At 39.6% G+C, this 20776-nt stretch overlaps 1 protein-coding gene across 1 annotated transcript in view; it reads right to left on the reverse strand.

Moving 5' to 3' along the window:
* LOC137408122 (putative leucine-rich repeat-containing protein DDB_G0290503) overlaps positions 1-20776 on the reverse strand; it is a 70631-nt gene that overhangs the window by 11732 nt on the left and 38123 nt on the right. Inside the window, exons 17-30 of the mRNA XM_068094512.1 lie at positions 17313-17372; positions 16268-16488; positions 16041-16145; positions 15725-15807; positions 14043-14181; positions 13648-13916; positions 10518-10703; positions 8907-9156; positions 7237-7511; positions 6593-6656; positions 5684-5774; positions 3372-3482; positions 695-810; positions 108-269 (exon numbers count right to left, since the gene is read on the reverse strand). Coding sequence (XP_067950613.1) covers positions 108-269; positions 695-810; positions 3372-3482; positions 5684-5774; positions 6593-6656; positions 7237-7511; positions 8907-9156; positions 10518-10703; positions 13648-13916; positions 14043-14181; positions 15725-15807; positions 16041-16145; positions 16268-16488; positions 17313-17372 — 2132 coding nt within the window. The remainder of the gene's footprint in view (positions 1-107; positions 270-694; positions 811-3371; positions 3483-5683; positions 5775-6592; positions 6657-7236; positions 7512-8906; positions 9157-10517; positions 10704-13647; positions 13917-14042; positions 14182-15724; positions 15808-16040; positions 16146-16267; positions 16489-17312; positions 17373-20776) is intronic.

Raw genomic sequence — 20776 nt, forward strand, 5'->3', positions numbered from 1 at the left:
CAAATAAAATGCATGATAGCTGTAATGAGTACTAAATTTTATACGAGCAGCTTATGGCTGGGTCAGCTCAGAATTGTTTACCTGCGAACAAATAGAGATAAACTCACTCGTTAGTCTTGTCAGCGAGAGCATCTCGAGATAGCCTCAGCTCAGCACAACTTGCCCTCAGATCCCTTTGTGTCTGTTCAAGAGCGTTGCAGGCCTCGGAAGAAACCTGCTTGGCCTCATGTGTGGCAGTCTCTGCTTCTCTCAATTCTTCCTTGATCTTCCTGCAGCAAGTTTACAGCTTAAAAAATAACGGCATACACCAACCATACATGTTATCGTTTTGTTGCAAATTGTATCCGTGGTGAAAATACGAAACAAAGTAGAAAGACAACAATGTTACGTGCGACGGAGAAGGCGATATGAAAAACACGCTACGGAAAAGGCGCTACGGAGAAGGCGCTACCAATAATGCTCTACGAAGAACGCGTTACGAAAAATGCGCTACCATGGAACGCGCAATGGAGAACACGTGATAGAGAACCGAGAAAACATACAATGATGTTGTAGACAGATTTGTGTTGAGAAAATCTCTTTTGTTATAGCTTTTGCGAGAGGTTGCATGTTGAATAAAGAGTGATCTTTCAGCATATACACGACGACCACAGCTCTCAGAACTCATATGGACTGTGCAGAAAGCTATAACTACCTGAGTTGTTGAGAGACATCTTTAAATCGTCTGCTTGACTCAGCAAGAGCCTCATTAACACTCTTCAGTTCCAATTGTGAGTTTCGCAGCTCTTCATCAAGCTTTCCTGATGATTCCTAGCAGAAACAATTGCTAAGAACGGTAAATAAATAAAACACCAAAATAATATAGACTACAGCTGGTGGTAGGTTGATCTCATTCCTGAGACAGCGAACACAATACAGCAAGCCGTTGCATAGCTCTCAAATGGCGTTTGTCAGCATGTCTCCTTAAACTCAACCCTTTGGAACATTACATTACATATTTTCTTCTGATGGGGCTTGATTTTACAGACAGATTATCTGTGCCATTTTAAAGATGTGGTTGCGTCAAAAAATTCGATTTTATGAAATTAAGACCCATAAAAGGTATCAGCTACAATTTGATGCCATTTTTGTCTTTGTAGATCAACCCTGTCCAGAGATATGCGTTTGAATGAGGCCCTCTTTTAAAAAGCTCACGTTCCAGCGGGTGCTTCTTTCGTGACGTCTTAAGCAATACATCTGAAAAAACCGCGAGCGATAAATATGAGGTCGCTTCCTTAGCCAATCATCAGCGCGAAATTTTTATATAGGCCGTAATAAATGTTATCACACCTAAAACGCGTTGTCTGTGATCTCAATTTTAGGGATTTTACTCTATTATTAAATCGCATGGGCATTGATATTTACTAAATTAATTAACATCATTACTTTAATGAATTACTCGATCGACACATTTTATTGGCGAACAACATAATTGTAAAAGTTGCTGCGAAGGTGACTCCAAGTTTTCTTGGCATCAGGTAGTTAAAGTTCTACGGAGGAAGATCGGAGAATGGAGATAAATTTATCTTTTACTATGAGTCTCCTATAGAGTTTCCTGTTGAGTTTACATTCAGATTATATTTCGCTGTTTGAGGCTAAAATGTAATTTCCTGCGTGTGCGAGATACGTATGTACAGTGAGTTCTTGACGGCTCCTTTTTAATCTTTAGCATTTAGCAATACAATGGCTTAGATTGATGAATATATTAAAGGTAATATTTTAATACTCATTAATACATAAACTAATTAATAAAATTATAACTTTTTGCTATCACTAATCATCGTTTTATGTTTTTTTATCGGTTCACCTAGCTACATTTGCTTCAAATTTTCTGCGGCAGTTTTATCTAGTAAATTAGATTCATGATTTGACTTTAGATGTTCACTTTTCACTTGTAGAAAGTGAAGAAAATCGATTGATCAATGCAAATCTTTAGCTTCAAGAACCAAAGCTTCGAATCGTTGGCTTGGCGTACTTGTGCCTTTGTTAAACATTTATTCGTTTTTAAAATTACACTCGCAATCTATCAAACTCCCAATTTGAAAGCTTTTAGTAGATACGCTTTAGAATGACATATCTATGAATGAAATATATTTATTGCATTTGTTTTACTGATTACAGGATGTTTATGTCGTCCCACCAGCCGAAGCAGCTTTGTCAGCGTGGAAACTGCCAAAAAGGGGAAAGAGAGACTTGAATGTGTGCTGCATAAACCATGATGTTTTGTTTGAGTTTGTTGCAGTAAATGAATTTGTCTTATTGTATCAGCTAAAACTATGTGAGTGGCCACGACTTGATGAATATTTTTAATAAAAACTTTATGCCGAGATGAAAATCTTTTTGCTTGTAAAAATTATATTGTTGAAGATAATGCAAAACATTATTTGCAGAATATTGTAGTGAATTGGATACGGTATATGGATGTCCGCAGAACTGGAGAATGTGAATTCAAATCCAGTTTGCAGCAGACTTCTCATCCTTAAAACTCTATCCCTATGTATATTCCTTTCAAAGACCCAGCTTGCTTATTTTACTTACGGTAGTAAGAAACTAGTTTTCGGTGTGGGCAATGATATACAGCCCCGCACCAAGGATAGGCGACGGACATAATGTGGGCGGGGCTTTTGGGAGGCTGTATATCGTTAGTGTGGGTAGCGGCGGAACTGTGCTGATACAAAGACCTTATTCTACATAGTTTGCTTGACAGAATTGCGGTCTGCTTGAACAGACCATTAGAATTGGTAGTCGGCACTCAAATGTTTACACAGCATTTGGAGAAAGAGAGTAAGACAAATTTTCAATTTTCGTTATTTGAGGCCTTTGAAACATTCATAATAATGTATCTGTAGCAGGGTTTAAAATTTTATTCTAACTAACGTGAGCAAATACAAAATAAAATATATGCCAATAGAGCCGCGTAGGACTAGACTTTTATCGCAAATAGCCGATGTGAATACGAGATATATTGACAGATAAATCACGCATGACATCATTTTGGGCAAGTCTGGGCATGTTTTTTTGGCCTGAGCATATTTACCGCGATCAGATTTTTTCGATTTTAATCTTCAAATATCTTGGCAATGAGATCGCCTAACACAACAAACAACATATCAACTGATAGAGAAAAAAAATGCTTTTTTAAAAAATCAACTCAAATTTGACGCAACCACATCTTTAAGAATCTTTCTCCTTGTTTCCAACTTAAATGAACAAATTCAAGTCTACCATCAATGGGATAAAGACCCACCACAACAGCCACTCAGACTGTGAATGATTTACCAAAGGATCTTGCCTAAGCCATCTTACCATACTATAAGGAAAGCTGAATTTACCTTTGCTGAACAGAGTTCCTCCGTTAAATGCCGGACTTTATCCGCTGATGCAACAAGTTCCTCCTCATACCGCTGCCGCACCATCTGAAGAGTGTTGGCCTTCTCTAACAACTGTCAAGGAAGCAATAGGTCTGTCAGTTTTAGCAATTTAACCTCTAGCATTAAAGGCATTACAAATCAGTTTTATTTCCATTTCTTTCGTAAGGCTCTCTAGCTAGCACATCACCACTTTTACCTCCCTCATTAAAGGCCTCTGCACACTATCCGCAAATCAGCCTGTAGCTGTGCGATGGACTGCAACCATTAGCTGTTTTTACATCATCCTCAACGAAAAGGTGATCGCTAACCAACAACAAATTAGAAATTACGAAATTGCATTAGTGATATCGTAGGTCCTTTTGTTATCTTTTAATTATTTGATTATGCAATTTATGACAGAGCGTAGTTTTTCGCCATGCTTGATAATATGAGTTAACACCAATCTTCACAACTGTTAAAATTGTATTCAATGTGGCCAACAAACAGCCAATAAATATGCTAGCAGTTGCGATCATCGGTGACAAAGTTTAATATATCTGTTGAAAGTCCATCGCATCGTCACTAGCAACAATTACATTGGCCGCTCATCGCAAAATGACGTCATAGCAGCCCATCGTTGCGGTCAACTGCACAGCTAATCATCGAATTGAGCGATAGTGTGCACAGGCACAAACTCTTTGGCTTTGCAAGCCGTGTAGTTCGGCTCAGCAAAGCGTTTTTGTATGGCCAAGAGTTGCATGATACGGTTTTAGCGGGCTTCAAACAAATCGTTTATGATTAGTGATTAGTTAGTAAAAACCCTATTGTACTTGTACTTAAATGAAAGAAAACAATTAACTGCACGCGTTGAGCCAATAAAACCATGTTAACAACCCATCCTGAACGTAGTTTCGCTCTGTGAAATCTTTTATTTTTTATTGCAATTCACTATTAGCATGGCCAGTTGTGCTAGACGCATTACAGCTACAAATTTTTTCTAATTTTAGATCTATAGACTTTAGGTGATTTTTATTGAATACTAGTACAACTAGAAGTTATTATTCCTATTTTATCTGTAATAATAATAACACCGTGAACTGTAATAATATCGATAAATCACCCGGCTCAGACATTCTCAGCCTTTTCTAAAATCACCAAAAATGTGTTCAATCTCATTAAAGATGGCATTTGTGATACTTTTCATGGCACCGGCTGATGTAGAACTTCATGACGATTATTTTGGTATCAAAATATTTTTTATGGACCGTGTGGGTCAAAAGTTAATGACGATTTATACGCGCTCTTTTCAAACATAGGTTTTACGAAATACGTAACTTTGTCCTGGTAAATAATTTAATTTAGTAGTGAAAAAGTCAATTATGCACATTCTGATTACTCATTACAATCTATCACGATGCTCAGGAATGCCGAGTGTACAAGTATTGTATAACTTCTTGAACACCCAACCAGCTGCTTTTGTGTTAGTCAAATAGCGAGAAACCAAAAAAAGAAAAAATATTCCAACATTGATTAATAGCTCAGTGAAGGCGGCCATGTCCAATGACAAGTTCTTTTACTGTATGACCTTTCGGGTGCTTATAAAGGAAAGATTCGGGATTTGAAAATTGAAACAGTTAGGTCACAGCAAGAGGATGGTTAGACAATGGTGAGCACACATCGCCGCTTACGGTGTAATTCTCAGGAAACTCAAGGTAGCTTTGCTGCAATAACACAAATTGAAGGTTACTAGAAGGAAAGACTTTTGTTTGAAACAAAGCAAAAATCGTAAATAAATCTTGAATATATTTGCCACAAAAGGTTACGAAAAACGATTCCATTAAGTGGTCAGCTAATGATCAGATTACAGTGGTAAATGATAGCTAACATTATTTACTTTAACTGCCTAGAAAGTAACCTATATTTTATTTATTCATAATCAGATGAGCTGCAGTAGGTGTCAAACTAATTACTACAAAATTGAGTATAGCCAACAAAATATTTACACAGGGTTAACTTCAATTTTGTGCTAATTTCCATCCGTGATCGCAACAGCTAAACATTTTATACAGGGGCAGATAATCGTATTTCAAAATGTATAAATCATAATGCCAACTCAAATCTATAAAAGTGACATAGCTATGCAAGTTCTTCCATTTCTAGGAGTAAGTAGCTAAGTCATCTTTGATGATTACAAGTGTTGGCTGGTACAAAGAAGACAATTCCTGAATGATAAAAAGGTGTGCAGAAAAGATGGAATGATACGAATGAAATGCAATTGTCTCGGTAGGCGGTACCTGTTGTTGCAGCTCATTGGCTATTTCTGCTGTCTCGAGTCTTTTTGTGAGATGAGCCTCTGCCTCAGACTCAGCCTCAGAAAGACGAGATCTGCAAAAAATAATAAAGGTCCATGTCAGAACTCACGCTAATGTACAATTTCTACATAGATTTACATGCGATACTCAGAAAAATATAGTTTGACCGGGCTTGATATTTTGATATATCTCGTATACCCGACAAAAATATATTCATGTATACAAAATATTTTATGAGTACGATTTTGCTTCTGCTTTTGAGATGTTTGCACTAGTAGATAGTACTTTTATGCCTAGAGTCCAAGTATATCATATTCTTTATATGAATCTGAAACTTCAGACGATCATTTACAACTCCACTATTGATCATCAGAGCCTTAGCCTACCAAACTAATAAATAAAATTGACTGACAGTTTATCATTGATAAATGTGTAATGAATTCTGATGCTGGCAACTTATTGAAGTTAATGTGTCGCAACTCCCACTTACAATGATAAAAATAATGACACTATCCAGGACTAGGAATGCAACTTAATACTTAAATTCCCTAACATAACGAGTATTTTTTGCTTTTTTTGGTCTTTACGCGCTAGCAAACAAATATATAAATATTGTATGTAAATTTTTTATAACAAAAACACCATTAACAAGGCAACACAAAATATTGATATCTGTCTCAGGTACTTTGAATTGAGACATTGCCATTCGCACAAAATATGTTCCATGATAGACAAAAGATTGCCATGCCATACTACAGTGCCGAATGCACTACCAGAGGAAACTCTAAAGCATGTGCTACTCTTGAATATCTATGTTCATTAAACTCTGCATATAAAAATACTAGTCTTTATTCAGCAACCAGAATATGAGAGAAATGACCGCTCACTCACCTCAGCTCCTCGCTCTCATCCTGTGCCTTCCGAAGCGCTTCTTCATACTCTTTGTGAATATCGGCTGAAGATAAACAAGTGGTTTGTTACAAGTTAACAGGACACTTTGGTTTACAGTTTACTCTCAAGATATAGAGTTGATTCAGTCTGAGGTCTGCTTCGTTATGTCAAAATCATCCCATGTCGGAGCAAATACTTTTACAAAAAGGACTTTGTATCTCATTTAATTTGTTCCTCATCCTAAGAGTCTAGCAAATACTCCAGGTAATTATACTTGGTAGTATTAAAATACATGCAATAACAAAACTAAAGAATAAATCAAAAAAGTAATAAGCAATAAAATTAAGGAGTAACTATTACTTTACCTCAGACTCAGCCAAGCGCAGATTTGGAGGTGAAGGTAACACACAGTACAACTTTCAAAACTTAGAATAGACAAAATTTAAACAAAACTTTTACAAATTTTCATCACTTTTCTGTTAGGTTTTTACTTTCACCTTCAAACCTTTGCATATCATATGATGAACATTAATGCGGGTAGAGAGTCAAATACCGAGACAGATCATAAATAGTCTGTTGATCACAAGAAATCTGATTGCGTATCACAGAAGACACGGTCAACATCAACAAGCAAACTGACTCACCAAGATTGTTCCTTCTATCTTTCAGAGAGTCTTCCTTGTTCAACGCTTGCACCAGCCTCTCTCCAAGCTCTTTAAAGTCGTCTGTGTCTGTTTGAGTGCTTTCCATCAACACATCCCTGCCGACACGCTGAGACTGGTCATAGTCTCCTCTACTGAGATGTTTATCTCCAGAGAACCGCTCATCTGTTGTCAGCTGCCAGCTTGCTGATGGCTCATCTTTTGGGAAGATTTGTCGGCTGGGGGATGTACGCTTCTCATATCTTTCCGTCGTCCTGCTATAAACAACATCTTTCTACATGTAAAATAAATAATTAATAATCAATAACAAATCAATAATCACTATATAAGTACCATCTTTTACAGGTAAAATGAATTCACTGAATAACTGAAACTGGAAGCTTAACCTTGAAAAACAGAATTTTGTTCACCCAATCGTAGAAGCTTCATTTGTCAGATGACTAGCCAGCAAAAAATCCATACTCTTAAATATTACTCAGTTACAATAATAAAAAATAGAAAATAACATTTAGTACATCTTGTTTGGCACTCTAATGACATACCGGTTGATGGCTAATTATGAATGAGTCATACCATAACATGTCTTCCTTGCTAAAAGTAGCCTACTCTAGTATTACATAATGTACGGCTATAGATAAATCTGGTGTGTTCAGTACAGTGGACTCCTGCCAGACGACATAAATAACAGTCATATAAAGGGACATTGTAACCTGGGGGTGCACTGTACTACTTTTTAAATAAATTTAGACTTGTTACTTAAGTTTCACGCAGTCAAAGCAATCCTCGGTGAGTTAACAGCGTGAAATATTAAGTATAATATTTCATGTATTATTTAATATAATATAAATATTAAGTAGCAGTAATGAAAATTATTTAAAAGTTGTACACACACCAAAATTAAGCAACAAGTTAAACTTATTATATAATGACTTTCATAACAGTGAGATGATGACAGCTCTGGGATACCTAAAAAGGGCTGTAAGTAAGTGTATATACACAACGCTATTGGTGAAACGATCACAAGGCACTTTGCATAGCATGTTTGTACTTGCCGATTGTTATAAAAACCGTCCAATAGTGCCCAGCATCACACATGTCTATCCGCTAATCTTGCTAGTCAATTGGGCCCTAAAATAACTAAAGCCTGGTTCCCATATCAATTACGAGACCCCGGTGGTAATCTTGCGCAGCAAAACACTTGCGGCGCTAAGCTCGGCTGCTTCTGTTCACATAAAGCTGCACCGCTAATAATCGCATAAAAATGTTCACTCGACATGCCGTTTTGATAATGCTGACCTTTACCTGTACAGTGCATTTCGAGAAGGTTTTGCCTGCGGCTCTTTGCGAAATTTGAACAGCGCTAAACTCATGCGTTGATGGCCGGCAACTATCGGTGGTACTCGGCGCGTAGGTTCACATTTCACCCCTAATAGCCTGCGGTGCTGACGCCAGTGCTTGCGGCGTATATGGGAACCAGGCTTAAGCAATCCAAATACACATTATTTGCACACTCTAATAATATCTGGGCCAACCAGCAAACATGACATCATACCTTGCATCCAAAAACAACAGTATCATAATATCCAAAAATTTTAACAACATTCATTGTTAGCAAAACTGAAAGTGCAGCGTTCTGTAAGGAAGTGACTTACGAAGTCCACTGCCTTGTGTCGCCGGAAGGAGAATCAGAACTGCGTGATACTGTGGGACTGTGGACAGGACCCTTCTGCGGACTGCCCACACTGTAAGGCTTCTGAGCTTGATGCTCCAGTGCGAGCTTATTAATGGAGTCAGTGGAGGTGTTAAGGAGGTTTTCCTGTGTAGGGAGCAGAGTTCCACCCAAACTTGGTGCATCATTCAATCTAAAGGAGTCGTCTCTTCTCAATCTTTCAGCTGTGCCGTCTGAAATAGTAGCAAGTGTCAAACTACAGGCAGTATCTACCAGCTGTTATTATTTTGTTTGAGACTGCAACATTCTCAACTCTTTCACTATCAAATCGATTTTTTGCTAGGACATAAATAAACAAGCGGTAAAACCTAATATTTGATGAGGATGCATAATAATTGTCATAATTTTTAACCCGCCCGGTCTATGAAACATATTATGATACCAAAGTAATCAGTATAATATTTTACATCAGCAGATGCCGTGATAAAGACTATAAATGCATATTTAGCATGTGCCGTGATAAAGATATACCTATATGTAAGAGGATTAGTAATGATGAGAACAGCTTAGCCTATTGATTAGGCACTTGTTAGCAGACTCGTGATTTGAGTGTCGCGAGTTGAAATCCTCTGTACGGCAGATTTTTAATTACTAGATTTCAATCGCTATAACTGGACACAAAGATTAAAACAAAAAGATTAACACTAATAACAAAAAGAAAAACAGACAACGAGATTCATATACAAACTAGCATTAAAAGAAATTGTTAGGTTTCATACTGTTGTTCTTTTCCATCACGTTATCTGAGAGGCGCCTTCCCCTCTTACCTCTTCTTAGAGTCCCTGCCCTTTTTTACCTCCTATGAGAGACCCCACCCCTATCACTTCATTTGAGAGACCTCACCCGATTTGCTTCATTTGAGAGACCTCACCCTTTTCACTTCAATTGAGAGACCCCGCCCGATTTGCTTCATTTGAGAGACCTCACCCTTTTCACTTCAATTGAGAGACCCCGCCCGATTTGCTTCATTTGAGAGACCCCACCCTTTTCGCTTCATTTGAGATACCCCGCCCGATTTGCTTCATTTGAGAGACCCCACCCTTTTCGCTTCATTTGAGATACCCCGCCCGATTTGCTTCATTTGAGAGACCTCACCCTTTTCACTTCAATTGAGAGACCCCGCCCGATTTGCTTCATTTGAGAGACCTCACCCTTTTCACTTCAATTGAGAGACCCCGCCCGATTTGCTTCATTTGAGAGACCCCACCCTTTTCGCTTCATTTGAGATACCCCGTCCCTTTCACCTCATTTAAGAGACCCCACCCCTTCCACTGTATCTTTTACCTCTTTTACAATATCTGAGAGGCACCGCCCAATTTTACCTAATGTGAAAGGTTGCACTCCTTTTACCATATCTTAAAGGCCTCGACCCCCTTTCACCTCATCTGAAAGGCCACACCCTTTTTATCCCATCAAAGAGGCCCTCCCCTTTTTCTACTAGTCATCTATACAGCGGCCAGTTACACTCTATATTTACCATTCCTAGTAGCCAGCCAGCCTCTCACATCAATCAGAGAGTAGAAATGAAACCTACCTAGCGTATCAATAAGACTCGCGGCCGATCTGATGCCATCCCGCTTGCTGCGGTCAGTACGATGTGACGTATCGAGCCCACTGTCCCTGTAGCTACCCGATCCTTTGCTCAGAGCAGAGCTGACCTCTGTCAGAGGGCTCAAGGTTTTCCCATACATTCCATCTGTACCTTGTACAGGAGATATTTCTACAGACAAAAAGGTACCAGGTAGATAAACATAAAATTAACTTTAATGAATTATTTACACCATGTTTGCAGCATGATAGTGTATTGTATTCATCTATAAACTTTTTCAAACAACTGTAACTTTTAAATTTCAAATCATGATAGAAGTATTTTATTTAAATAATTTAAGAGAAAAAAAACCAACTGTAAAGGTGTTTAAATGTAAATGTGAAATAATTAGCAAGTAATGGCTCAATCACCTCCTGGTGAAAATTATCAAAATCTTATATACGTACCGTACGTATTAAAAATTAGTAGCAAAACAATATGTTAACTTTAGTAACTATAGTTACCTACTGCAACTTTAGTGTATTTAGTGGTTATGACCTGCAATAAAATGTAACATAACAATGTACTACGTGCAGTACGTACCCTGATGAGTTCTTACCTTCCATACAGGTGTGTAACATTTAACGCTTATTTCAACTTAAATGAATTTAGCTTATTAAACACATAGTTAAAGGTTGACTTGCAACAAAATTCATATTACAGTTATTTGGTATCAAAAGATTCACCATGTCTTACTCTGTTGTGTTGTAAGTGCCAAATATGTGGAAATGTGATTACAAGCTCTTAAAAGCTCAAAAACGAAAAGCCGCCATACATTGCAATCTCTTCATTTCGATGACGTAGCCACGAAATTTGGTTATCATCTTGTCACATATGTTCTCACGTGAATTGAAAGACCAATACAAAGCTCAATATAAAACTTATAGTAGTACTAGTTTATGACAAACACTTCGGGTTTTACCAAAGACCCCGTATCAAATATAGATGCTCACTACTTTACAGTTTTATTTCGACCTGGTCTAATCGGCAAGTCGTAATCTGATCATGTGACCCAATACTTCGCAAATAATTTCTGCAGCACTTTTCGATTATCACAAGTGACCAACAGGCTCGTCATGATTATCAGACAATGATATGTACTCCTTCAAGCTAAGGCTAAAAAATTAAACGAAATTTTATGGTAAGTTATAAGATATTACTGCTAAAAGTGACAGCATTACGATGACGATAAAACAGACGCGTAAGTACAATAGACATACTTTTATTGAATGCGTGAAGTATATTTGTGAAAATATTCCGACGAATAAGGTTGCAACAAAGTGAAAACAGAAACCATCTCTCACAACTACATCACATTTGAGCTGTTTTTGAAAGGGAATCCAAACTACGGCGGTCTCATGTGGCTGCGATTTTCTGTTCATTTTTGAGCTTTTAAGAGCTTGTAATCACCTTTCCACATGTTTTGCACCGACAACACAACAGAGTAAGACATGGTGAATCTTTTCATATAAATTAACGGTAATGTGAATTTTGTTGCAAGTCAACCTTTAACGTTTTAGTTTGTATTTTACTATCGGCAGTTTCGTTATTTTGTCATAATCAGTACACTGAATGCCAAATTTTACCTTTGAGAAATTTTTGGTGATATCGTATGGCAAGAACAAGTAAAAAAAATTTGCCCTCACATGGGTAGGAGAAAAAAACGTCGTGTTCCAGATAGTGAGGCAAAAAATCTTAACAGGGACATTGTAACCCGAGGGTACACTATTAATTAATAATAAAAACTACACATTTAGCATGCGCAATCACGAAAAGAGTGTGCAATCACGAAAAGGATATACAGTATATGGCGAGAGCGATGGGTGGAATTCGAACGGCTTAGCCTTGTGGCTACGCCCACTTGTTAGCGGACTTGTGATTTGAATGCCGTGAGTTCTAATCCAGTACAAAGGTGATCTTTTATTGCTGAAACTTTATCGCTATACCTGGACAGATGAATGACAAACAGGGACAGACAGACAGTGCATTTACATTTATATATATAATATTAATGTTTGTCCTTCATCTGTCTGGTTATAGCGATGAAGTTTTGGAGACGAAAAATGAACTTCGAACTGGATTTAAACTAACAAAGATTGCAACAGCAAGCTTGCAAACAAGTGCGTGTAACCACAAGGCTAAGCCGTTCTTATCACATCCATTGCACTTATCATATAATGTATATCCTTTTCATGATTGCAGACGGTAAATGTGCACTTTTTATCATTAATAAATAAATATTACCTTTTCAGTTTGTTATTTGTTTTAAATTTTTCAAGTTTTTAACCATTACGTATTTTTTAATTTGTAATTTTGATTTCCAGTTTTCCCTGGTTTCAAACCTGGATCAAACCAAGGTTTGATCTCTAAATCCGTAAAGACTAAATACTTTTCACGTGGACAATTGTATTATCTTAAGTAGTAATTGCCTCCACATTCTCTCTCCGTTCGGTCAGATGAAGACAGTACGATATCTCACTTTTACATTTGTACAAGTATCGAGAGGTACCAGTATCGTCATATTCAAAGTTTTGATGAATAGCTTTTGGTAGAACAGTAACCTTTTTTATACACGCACACTTCTCTACACTAATCGTTATTATTAATTATCACATATTCATGATTTTTATTTTGTTTTTTCAGTTCGCACTAACTCTATCAGTACCGAATCATTTTTCATTGTAATCGTAACAAGACAGACTATATTTAGCCATTGCTTAATAATTATTTCACCTTTACATTTAAACATCTTTGCAATTGATTTATTTTTTCGTTAATTTATTTGAACTGCATAAAACACTTGGCTCAGGATATGAAGTTTAAAAGTTAGAATGGTAACTGCTGTTATCCTTGATTAACTTCTCTTAGCTCACTTTGGATGAGACCAAAGACTATGTTATGATACATACCTGTATATTAGCATAGGTATGTACATGTATATAATGGTATTTATAAATACAATTGTATTCGACATGTGAAGTAATCTACAGAAGATCTTGAACCTTTAAATAAAACCCAAACTTCTGCTAAAACCTCTTTGTCAAGCAGAAGGATAAACAATGAGGGACCTTCTCACCATCTTGAGAAAAGTATGTCGCAGACCGAGACCCGGCATCATCTTCTCCGATGGTAGAGATATGTCGAACTGGCGGGTCTCCTTGACTCCTGGTAGACGAACAAGTTGAGGGCCGAGAGCCACCTCTGCAGATACCCGACTCTTCTCCAGTTTTATTGAAGGATGAGTTGAGAGTTACATTTCCATTCTCAAATGGCGACACATAGCCGGGATGAGCGGAACCAGAAAATGAAAGGGTGCTTCTATCAGCAACCACACCACTAGTAGACCTGGTAAGATATGGCTGATCGACATTACCAAGAAGACGAGCAACACTTTATTTAATTATACCAAGTATTTGACTCCAACTAGCCTGTATACAACCACCTGTCTCACCCTGACACTAAGCTATTTACCTGTCATGCAGCGCTGCTCCATTCAGCGACACAACCCTGGAACTAGCTCGCTCTGCAGGTACAGAGTGTAAGGAAGAAGGGGGACGACTTCCTGGCAGATCTAAAGTCATGGAGCCACTCATGTCGCCAGCGTAGAGTGCTGTCGGGGGAGAAGAGAATACGTGATAAAAGGGTGGAGCTACTTCAACTGCTAGCAAAGCATATGATATAATGTTTAGCTTGCCGTGAAAATCAGCGAATAGGTATTGTTTTCAGACGAGGTTTTCTCATAACGGAATTGTCATCACGCACTACCGTGAAAACAAATACCTTGTTACCATTGAGCTAGGATCAGAACCTAGCCTTAGTCCCATTGAGTCTTGAACTGGCTATTCGCAGTGCTATTCTTTTTCATTCAGTAAATAAGCAGTCTTTACGTGGAGTAAGCACAAATGTGAATGTTACAATGCAATTGATTTTAATATTGTTAGTATTTCCTACTGGAAGCTTTGCCGAATTTTTAAAAGATTAATATAACTTTTAATGAATTTTGACAAGTTAATTAAAACCTATCAGATTGTCAAATTAAATCGAAACTAAAACTATTTTTAAGTACCACATGTGCCAATTTTTTATTGGCTTCGACCGAAATCACAAAATGAACGAAAAACAGAATTATTTGGCCGAAATTCACAGAATTATTCGACTGAAATTCACAGAATTGTCAGAGCTGTGCATACATAGTACATACAATGTAACTGCGTAGATTGCGCTATTGTTGGTTTTTTATCGTTCGGACACCATGGCTACAAATCATTATTTAAAAAAATAATAACAATTTCTTTTTAGCAGCAAGTTCCGTTGTAGAAAGAGTTGCTATCTTTAGCGCAATCAAGTCAGTTGCATCATATTTACTATGGTGAATTGTGATAGTATTTTTCTTGTGTGTTGCCTTATGTGCCTCGGAGTACATAAAATCGCAAAAGCTGCTAGAATCGTGCTCGCTAATAGTTTGTTTAGCCAATTAAAAGCATTTCGTGAACAATTTTGGCGCTCGGACAATTTTGGCGCAAATTGTCAGAGCTGTGCATGCAAGCATGCACAGCTCGGACAATTCTGTGAATTTCGGCCAAACAATTCTGTTTTTCGTTCATTTCATGATTTCCGTGGCATGTGTGGCCGTACCTTTAGAAGCGGAAAGATAAAAACTTTAATAATACTTCCTTGCTTGGATTTACGGCATGGTAAGACCAACTGCAGAGTTGCCCCCCTTGGTCTGCCCTTTGTATGAGGAAATCAAATGCTGCTTAGGCAATACTTTATATAGATGTGTGTTTCTAGAGCGAAAAATACATTAGTTTGATATTTTCAACCAAATTACAAATGGGATTTACAAATATTGCTTTTTTTCTAAATATTTAAATAAATTTGATGAGAAAAAAATTCAACTAATATTAAATTTTACAACTTTTACCTATAACAATAGGAATATACTATTAGCCAAGTAGGTAGTCTGCCACATAACTTCAGCAAAGCTTCGTGTTTTGACCTTGACCTGTGCTACAGCTAGCACACAATTGTGCCAAAGACTGTCCTTGAGCTTTAGTCTTTGGTAAACCACAAACTCTAACAACGTAACTGAGTTTCTTGGACGTCTTTCGAAGCATGTGTTGCTACTGAAACCTAAGATATTAGAGATATACCTTTCAGCTGCGCCTGGAGTTGCCTTATCTTCTCTTCCAATTCGTCAATATAAATATCCTTTTCTACCAGCTTGCCTTCATAGCTACAATGGCCAGGAGTGATGTACATTTAGTCGGAGAGATTTGTTGCATATAAGCTAGAGAGTTAATTGAATTATTACATTATTACAATCTTTCAACAATCACATATAATGTTATTGTCAAGAATGGTCCCACCCGCAAAACAAAGTTACTAATGACAAATTTTTAGAAACAAAAAGAAGTGAAATTGAAGAATGTTTTTGAAAGTTTTAATCTTTTACATCGTTTAACAAACCTTTCCTTAATCTGCTTGTTTGACTCGAGAGCTTGGGAGAGTTCATTCTGTACTTCGCTCAACTCTCTACCGAGTTCATCTGTTTGTCGACTCAACTCAGCAGGTCTAAACATAAGACAATTACGTCATTACAGCTTATACACATATGTAGTATCACAATATTACAGTTTATGGTGAATCCAATGAACTAAGTCTTTTCAGTACTTCAACATAGATCTAACACTTGCCTCCCAAAGGCCTCCACTTCCTCTCGATAATGCTCAATAATAGATTGAAGGTCCTCAGTCGATTCTGTAGCTGTGCTCTGTTGTGCCGATGGGGAAGCCTCACCTTTCACCGCCGACTGGCTGAGTACCGGTATACGAGAATGATGAGAGGGTGCCGACTTACTAACTACAGGTATATTTGGATGGGGAGAGTTGTGGCTGCCACTTCCAAGTTTCTGCATCTAAAACACCCCATTAATGGCGATGTTACTGCAACTCAATCCCCAAATCTGTCATCTAGCAGACAGATGACAGACTGACATTCAAGGCGCAAATATTAGACACTTGGCTGATACACTCTGGACTGAGTGCAGGGTGCAGCGATAACCAAAGAACTAAAAACTGCAAAATCATAAACAAAGATTAACTCGACTACAGGAAATGACATAACGAAGGAAAAACTTGAGCTTTGTTTGAACGATGTGTCAGCACAATCATGGCCTTGTAATACAAGTTCACAAGTGCACATGGCTGGTTGTGATTTGTGGATACGAATGACATTGTTGAAATGTATCGTTGATGACGCATCACGGTACACGTAAAACTGTCAGTGGATGTATACTTTCAACATGAAAAGACAACTCAAATAATTCAAGCAAGAGAAGTAGATGAGAGTAGCTAATAACAGAGAGTAGATGAACAGAAGCTGGAAGTAAGAGGCAACACTACTCTGATAACTGCTACTATTGTCATTGTCACACCTGGCATGCCATACAAACCCTCGAATGATGAGCACACAACACTTACCGCCTCACGAATCTTATCATAGGTGAAATTTTGTTGTCTGAACAGCACACCCTGCATGTGCTCCTGTAAGGCACTCACATTCATCAGCACAATGCCCAGAGCTCCATTTCATCACTCCCACTTTAATTATTGAACGAGACTGACAAAACTTTGGTTAGGATTTGAAGGACCAATATACATACTCCTATGTGTTGTATTGCTCGAATGCATGTAGGAATGTTTAAACGCTACAATGTTCATAAGTTGTCTCTCTACTAACCTCAAGTGCTCCTTCATCTGAATAAGTTGTTTTGCTCGGCTTCCTTTCCTCTGAACTTGCCTAAAAGCAGAGAAACTCAGTCTATGAACTACCCGTCTTAAGACTCTCTGACAATGACTAATACAACTGTGTAATAGTGTGATTTAGCCTAGGATTTTTCAAACACTTCCACAAACATCTACAGGTGTGTGACAGGTAATCTGTGTGTTGTGGTCAGGCTTAAGAGTTGATTGTATAGCAGCGAAGCTGCTTATTTGATTTGCCTACGGGTTGGCAGTAGGGACTGCTGTGAAATTCGTGACCGCATTCTGCTGTGGGCATGTATCGCTGTGGTTGTGAAGGCTGGTGCAAAGGAGAGGTTGGTGTGCCGTCGTAGCAGCTTGGTGCTGCGCAGCAACATCCTTGTTGTCTTGCTAACAAGCTATTTCAACTTTTATCAGGGCTCTGGAAGCCAGGTAGATAAATTAGTTGGCAGCTGTATCCGAGGGTATGGCATCAAGTAGCAAGGGCCAGGAAGGCCCGAAGCCAGCACCTGCTGATGCTGGTTCTTCAGAAGCAGGTGCACACGATATAGAATGGGAATAGATGGTGTCCTTTTGGCCAGTATCCTCAACCAGGCTCGTTGGCTAATTTTGGATCGACTGAACCGGCAGTTGCCACAGTTTACCGGTGATGGGCCTGTAGAGTTGTTTGCATGGATCGCCAACAATGAGCAATTCTGTGCTCTGGAAAGAGTCACACCTGGGTAACTCCTCCCATATATGCTGCATGGCAAGGCTGTCCAGCTATGTAGTTATATGATGGTGGGAGAGGCCTTCAGTTGGGAGGTTGTGAAGGCTGCACTGGTAGCCGAGTATGCTATGCCTCGACAAGAAGCATGGGGTCAATTTGTCAACTGTCAGCTTGGGGCTGGGAACAGTTGACATTTATTTGGATCGTTTGGAATGATTCAGGAAAAGATTGGGGATGTCTTCTAGTGATCTTGGCTTTGGAGTCAAGTTCTATGAGGGACTCCCAGCTTCCGTTAATGAGTGGGCCATTGTGCATGAGTTGCATTTTACACGGCTGATTTTGGGTCTGTGCTGGCCCGTGTGCGGGATCGCTTGGTTTCGTGGAAAGCTGCAGGAGCTCGCTCAAGTAGAGACTCGACAAGGGGTTTGTCTCGCTGCAGCTTCCAAGCAGCGGGAAAGCAGTTTCGGCTGCTTTCGGTGTGGTGGTAATCACCGTGTAAAAGCCTGTCAACAACAGACTTGGGCACAAGAGCAATGCAGGAAAAAGTCAAATGAAGCTTCTTCAAGGAGGGGTTGCTTCAGGTGTGGCAGCCCTGAGCACCTTGTTGCTAGCTGTCCTAGGAAGCGATTGTGTGATGACATAGCTGCCGGGTCTACTAATGGTGAATCGAGTTTTTACGCGGAGGGCGCATATGACGCCCTTTTCATGAAAACAGAGTAGCACTAATCTGTACTGGCGTGCGGTCGGACAGTTTGGTACTGGCTGGGACAGCTGGTGGGACTATCTGCAGTAGCCGCATGCCAGTTGTTAGGGCTGTTCTCAACAGTCATTTCATGTATCTTGTAGATAAAGGAATTGAGCAGACATTGGTGAGTCCGCGGGTGGTAGTCGGGCTTCCTATTAGGCCAGGCCAGCTTTTGCTAACAGCCAATAGCAAAGTTTCTCGAATGAGAAGCCGATGCCGAGTCATTATTGGTTTGCAGGCACAGTGCATTCGTGTTACTGCGCTAGTAATAACTGAGTTGATGAATCTCGGGGTCGACTGCCTTCTTGGCAGTGATGTCATCGATCATTTGAGTGGTGTCACTGCTAAGAGAGGTTTAGATTCGAAATACAGTGTCCGGTGTGGAAAACCTCATCAAGATGAATGCTGCAGGGCTTTTCAAGGAGAGTCCAATGTTAGTGTAGCCAGCACGGTTGTGAATGACCCTGGGCCATCCGCCTGTGGCAGTTTGGACTTTCTGCAGATTGAGTACCCAGCGTTCGTCTCTGAGTTTGCCAAAGGACCGTTAGTTGGCGGTGGTCTGGGGAGTTACCTAATGGGCACCAAACCAGGATCTCTGAGTATAAATGTTTTCAGGCACCTCAGCTGTGAGAGCGCTATTGCGCTGAACTAAAGAGCTGGATCTCGAAAGGCTGGCTGAAGCGGTGGCATGGGCCTGTAAAAAGCATCATTCCGCTGATGGCAGTAGTTCAGCCGACGAAAGACAAAGTGCGCCCAGTCATGGATTACCGTGAGCTGAATTCATTTGTCAAGTGTCATACAGCTGATGACGTCGTGGCAGTGTGCGCTGATAAGAGTAGGACATGGCGGCAGCTGCGGAGGAGGCTGAAGGTGGTAGACCTTGAGTCCGCATACCTGCAGATCCACATTTCCAAGGACCTGCGGAAGTATCAGGTCGTGAGGTCCAAGGGTGTGCACTATGCCTTAACTCGACTGGGTTTTGGCCTGTCATGTGCACCAAGAATCATTGACCTCAATTCTTAAGACGGTTCTGTCATTAGATGAACTTGTTCGTCATGGTACTGATCACTATATTGATGATATGGTGGTTCAGGAGTTCATACGGAATGCTCAAAAGTTGAGAGACCACTTGGCCAGGCACAGGCTCGAGACAAAGGAGCCTGAGGCCCTAGATGTAGGGTCGGTGGCTGGGTGTTGCTTTGCAGAAAAATTCTAGCATGCATCTACAGATGTCGAGGGAAGCAGCTCTTTTGGAGCACAATTTTGAGCCATCAACGCTCATGAAGAGGGAGCTGTTTTCAATATGTGCTCGACTGGTTGTCCACTACTCTGTGGCAGGGTGGCTGCGCTCACACTGCAGTTCTCTAAAGTGGCTGGGCTGCAGTGGAGCTTGGGACTCTCCTGTTGGGAAGACAGTCAGCAGCCTGGCTGGCGCGCTTTTGGCGAGAGCCTGCTGCGAGGACCAGTCAAAGGAGTTTGGAGGGTGAACCCTCGAGGTTCTGTTAGTGTGGACTGATGCAAGCTTCCTTGACATGAATGTGGTCTTGTAGGTTGATGGCAACATTGTGAAGGATGCTTCATGGCTCTGAAAGGAATCTGACCATAAGCCTATCAATGTTGCCGAGTTGGAGGCAGTTGGTCGGGGGATCAATTTAGCATTTGTGTGGGGGTTTTAAACTTTCACGATGGCCATCAATTTGCTTACAGCTGTTAACCGGTTGACCAACATCATTGATGGGCAAAACCGCGTCCGAACGAAGGGCGTTGTGGATTTGCTTGTGAAGCGTCGTTTGGGGGTTATCCTAGACACGATACCCGAGTATGGACTTGCGGTGTCTGTTCACTTTGTTCCTTCTGTAAAGAATAAAGATGATCTTATCACCAGGGTACCAAAGCATTGGCTAGAGTACCGAGAGGCTGACTGTGAAGCAGCTGAGGTGTCAGCGGCCAAAGTCCTGAAGACGCTATTCAGGCAGCACATTTGCCG

The sequence above is a fragment of the Watersipora subatra genome, chromosome 11 (assembly GCF_963576615.1).
Source record: "Watersipora subatra chromosome 11, tzWatSuba1.1, whole genome shotgun sequence".
NCBI lineage: Eukaryota > Metazoa > Bryozoa > Gymnolaemata > Cheilostomatida > Watersiporidae > Watersipora > Watersipora subatra.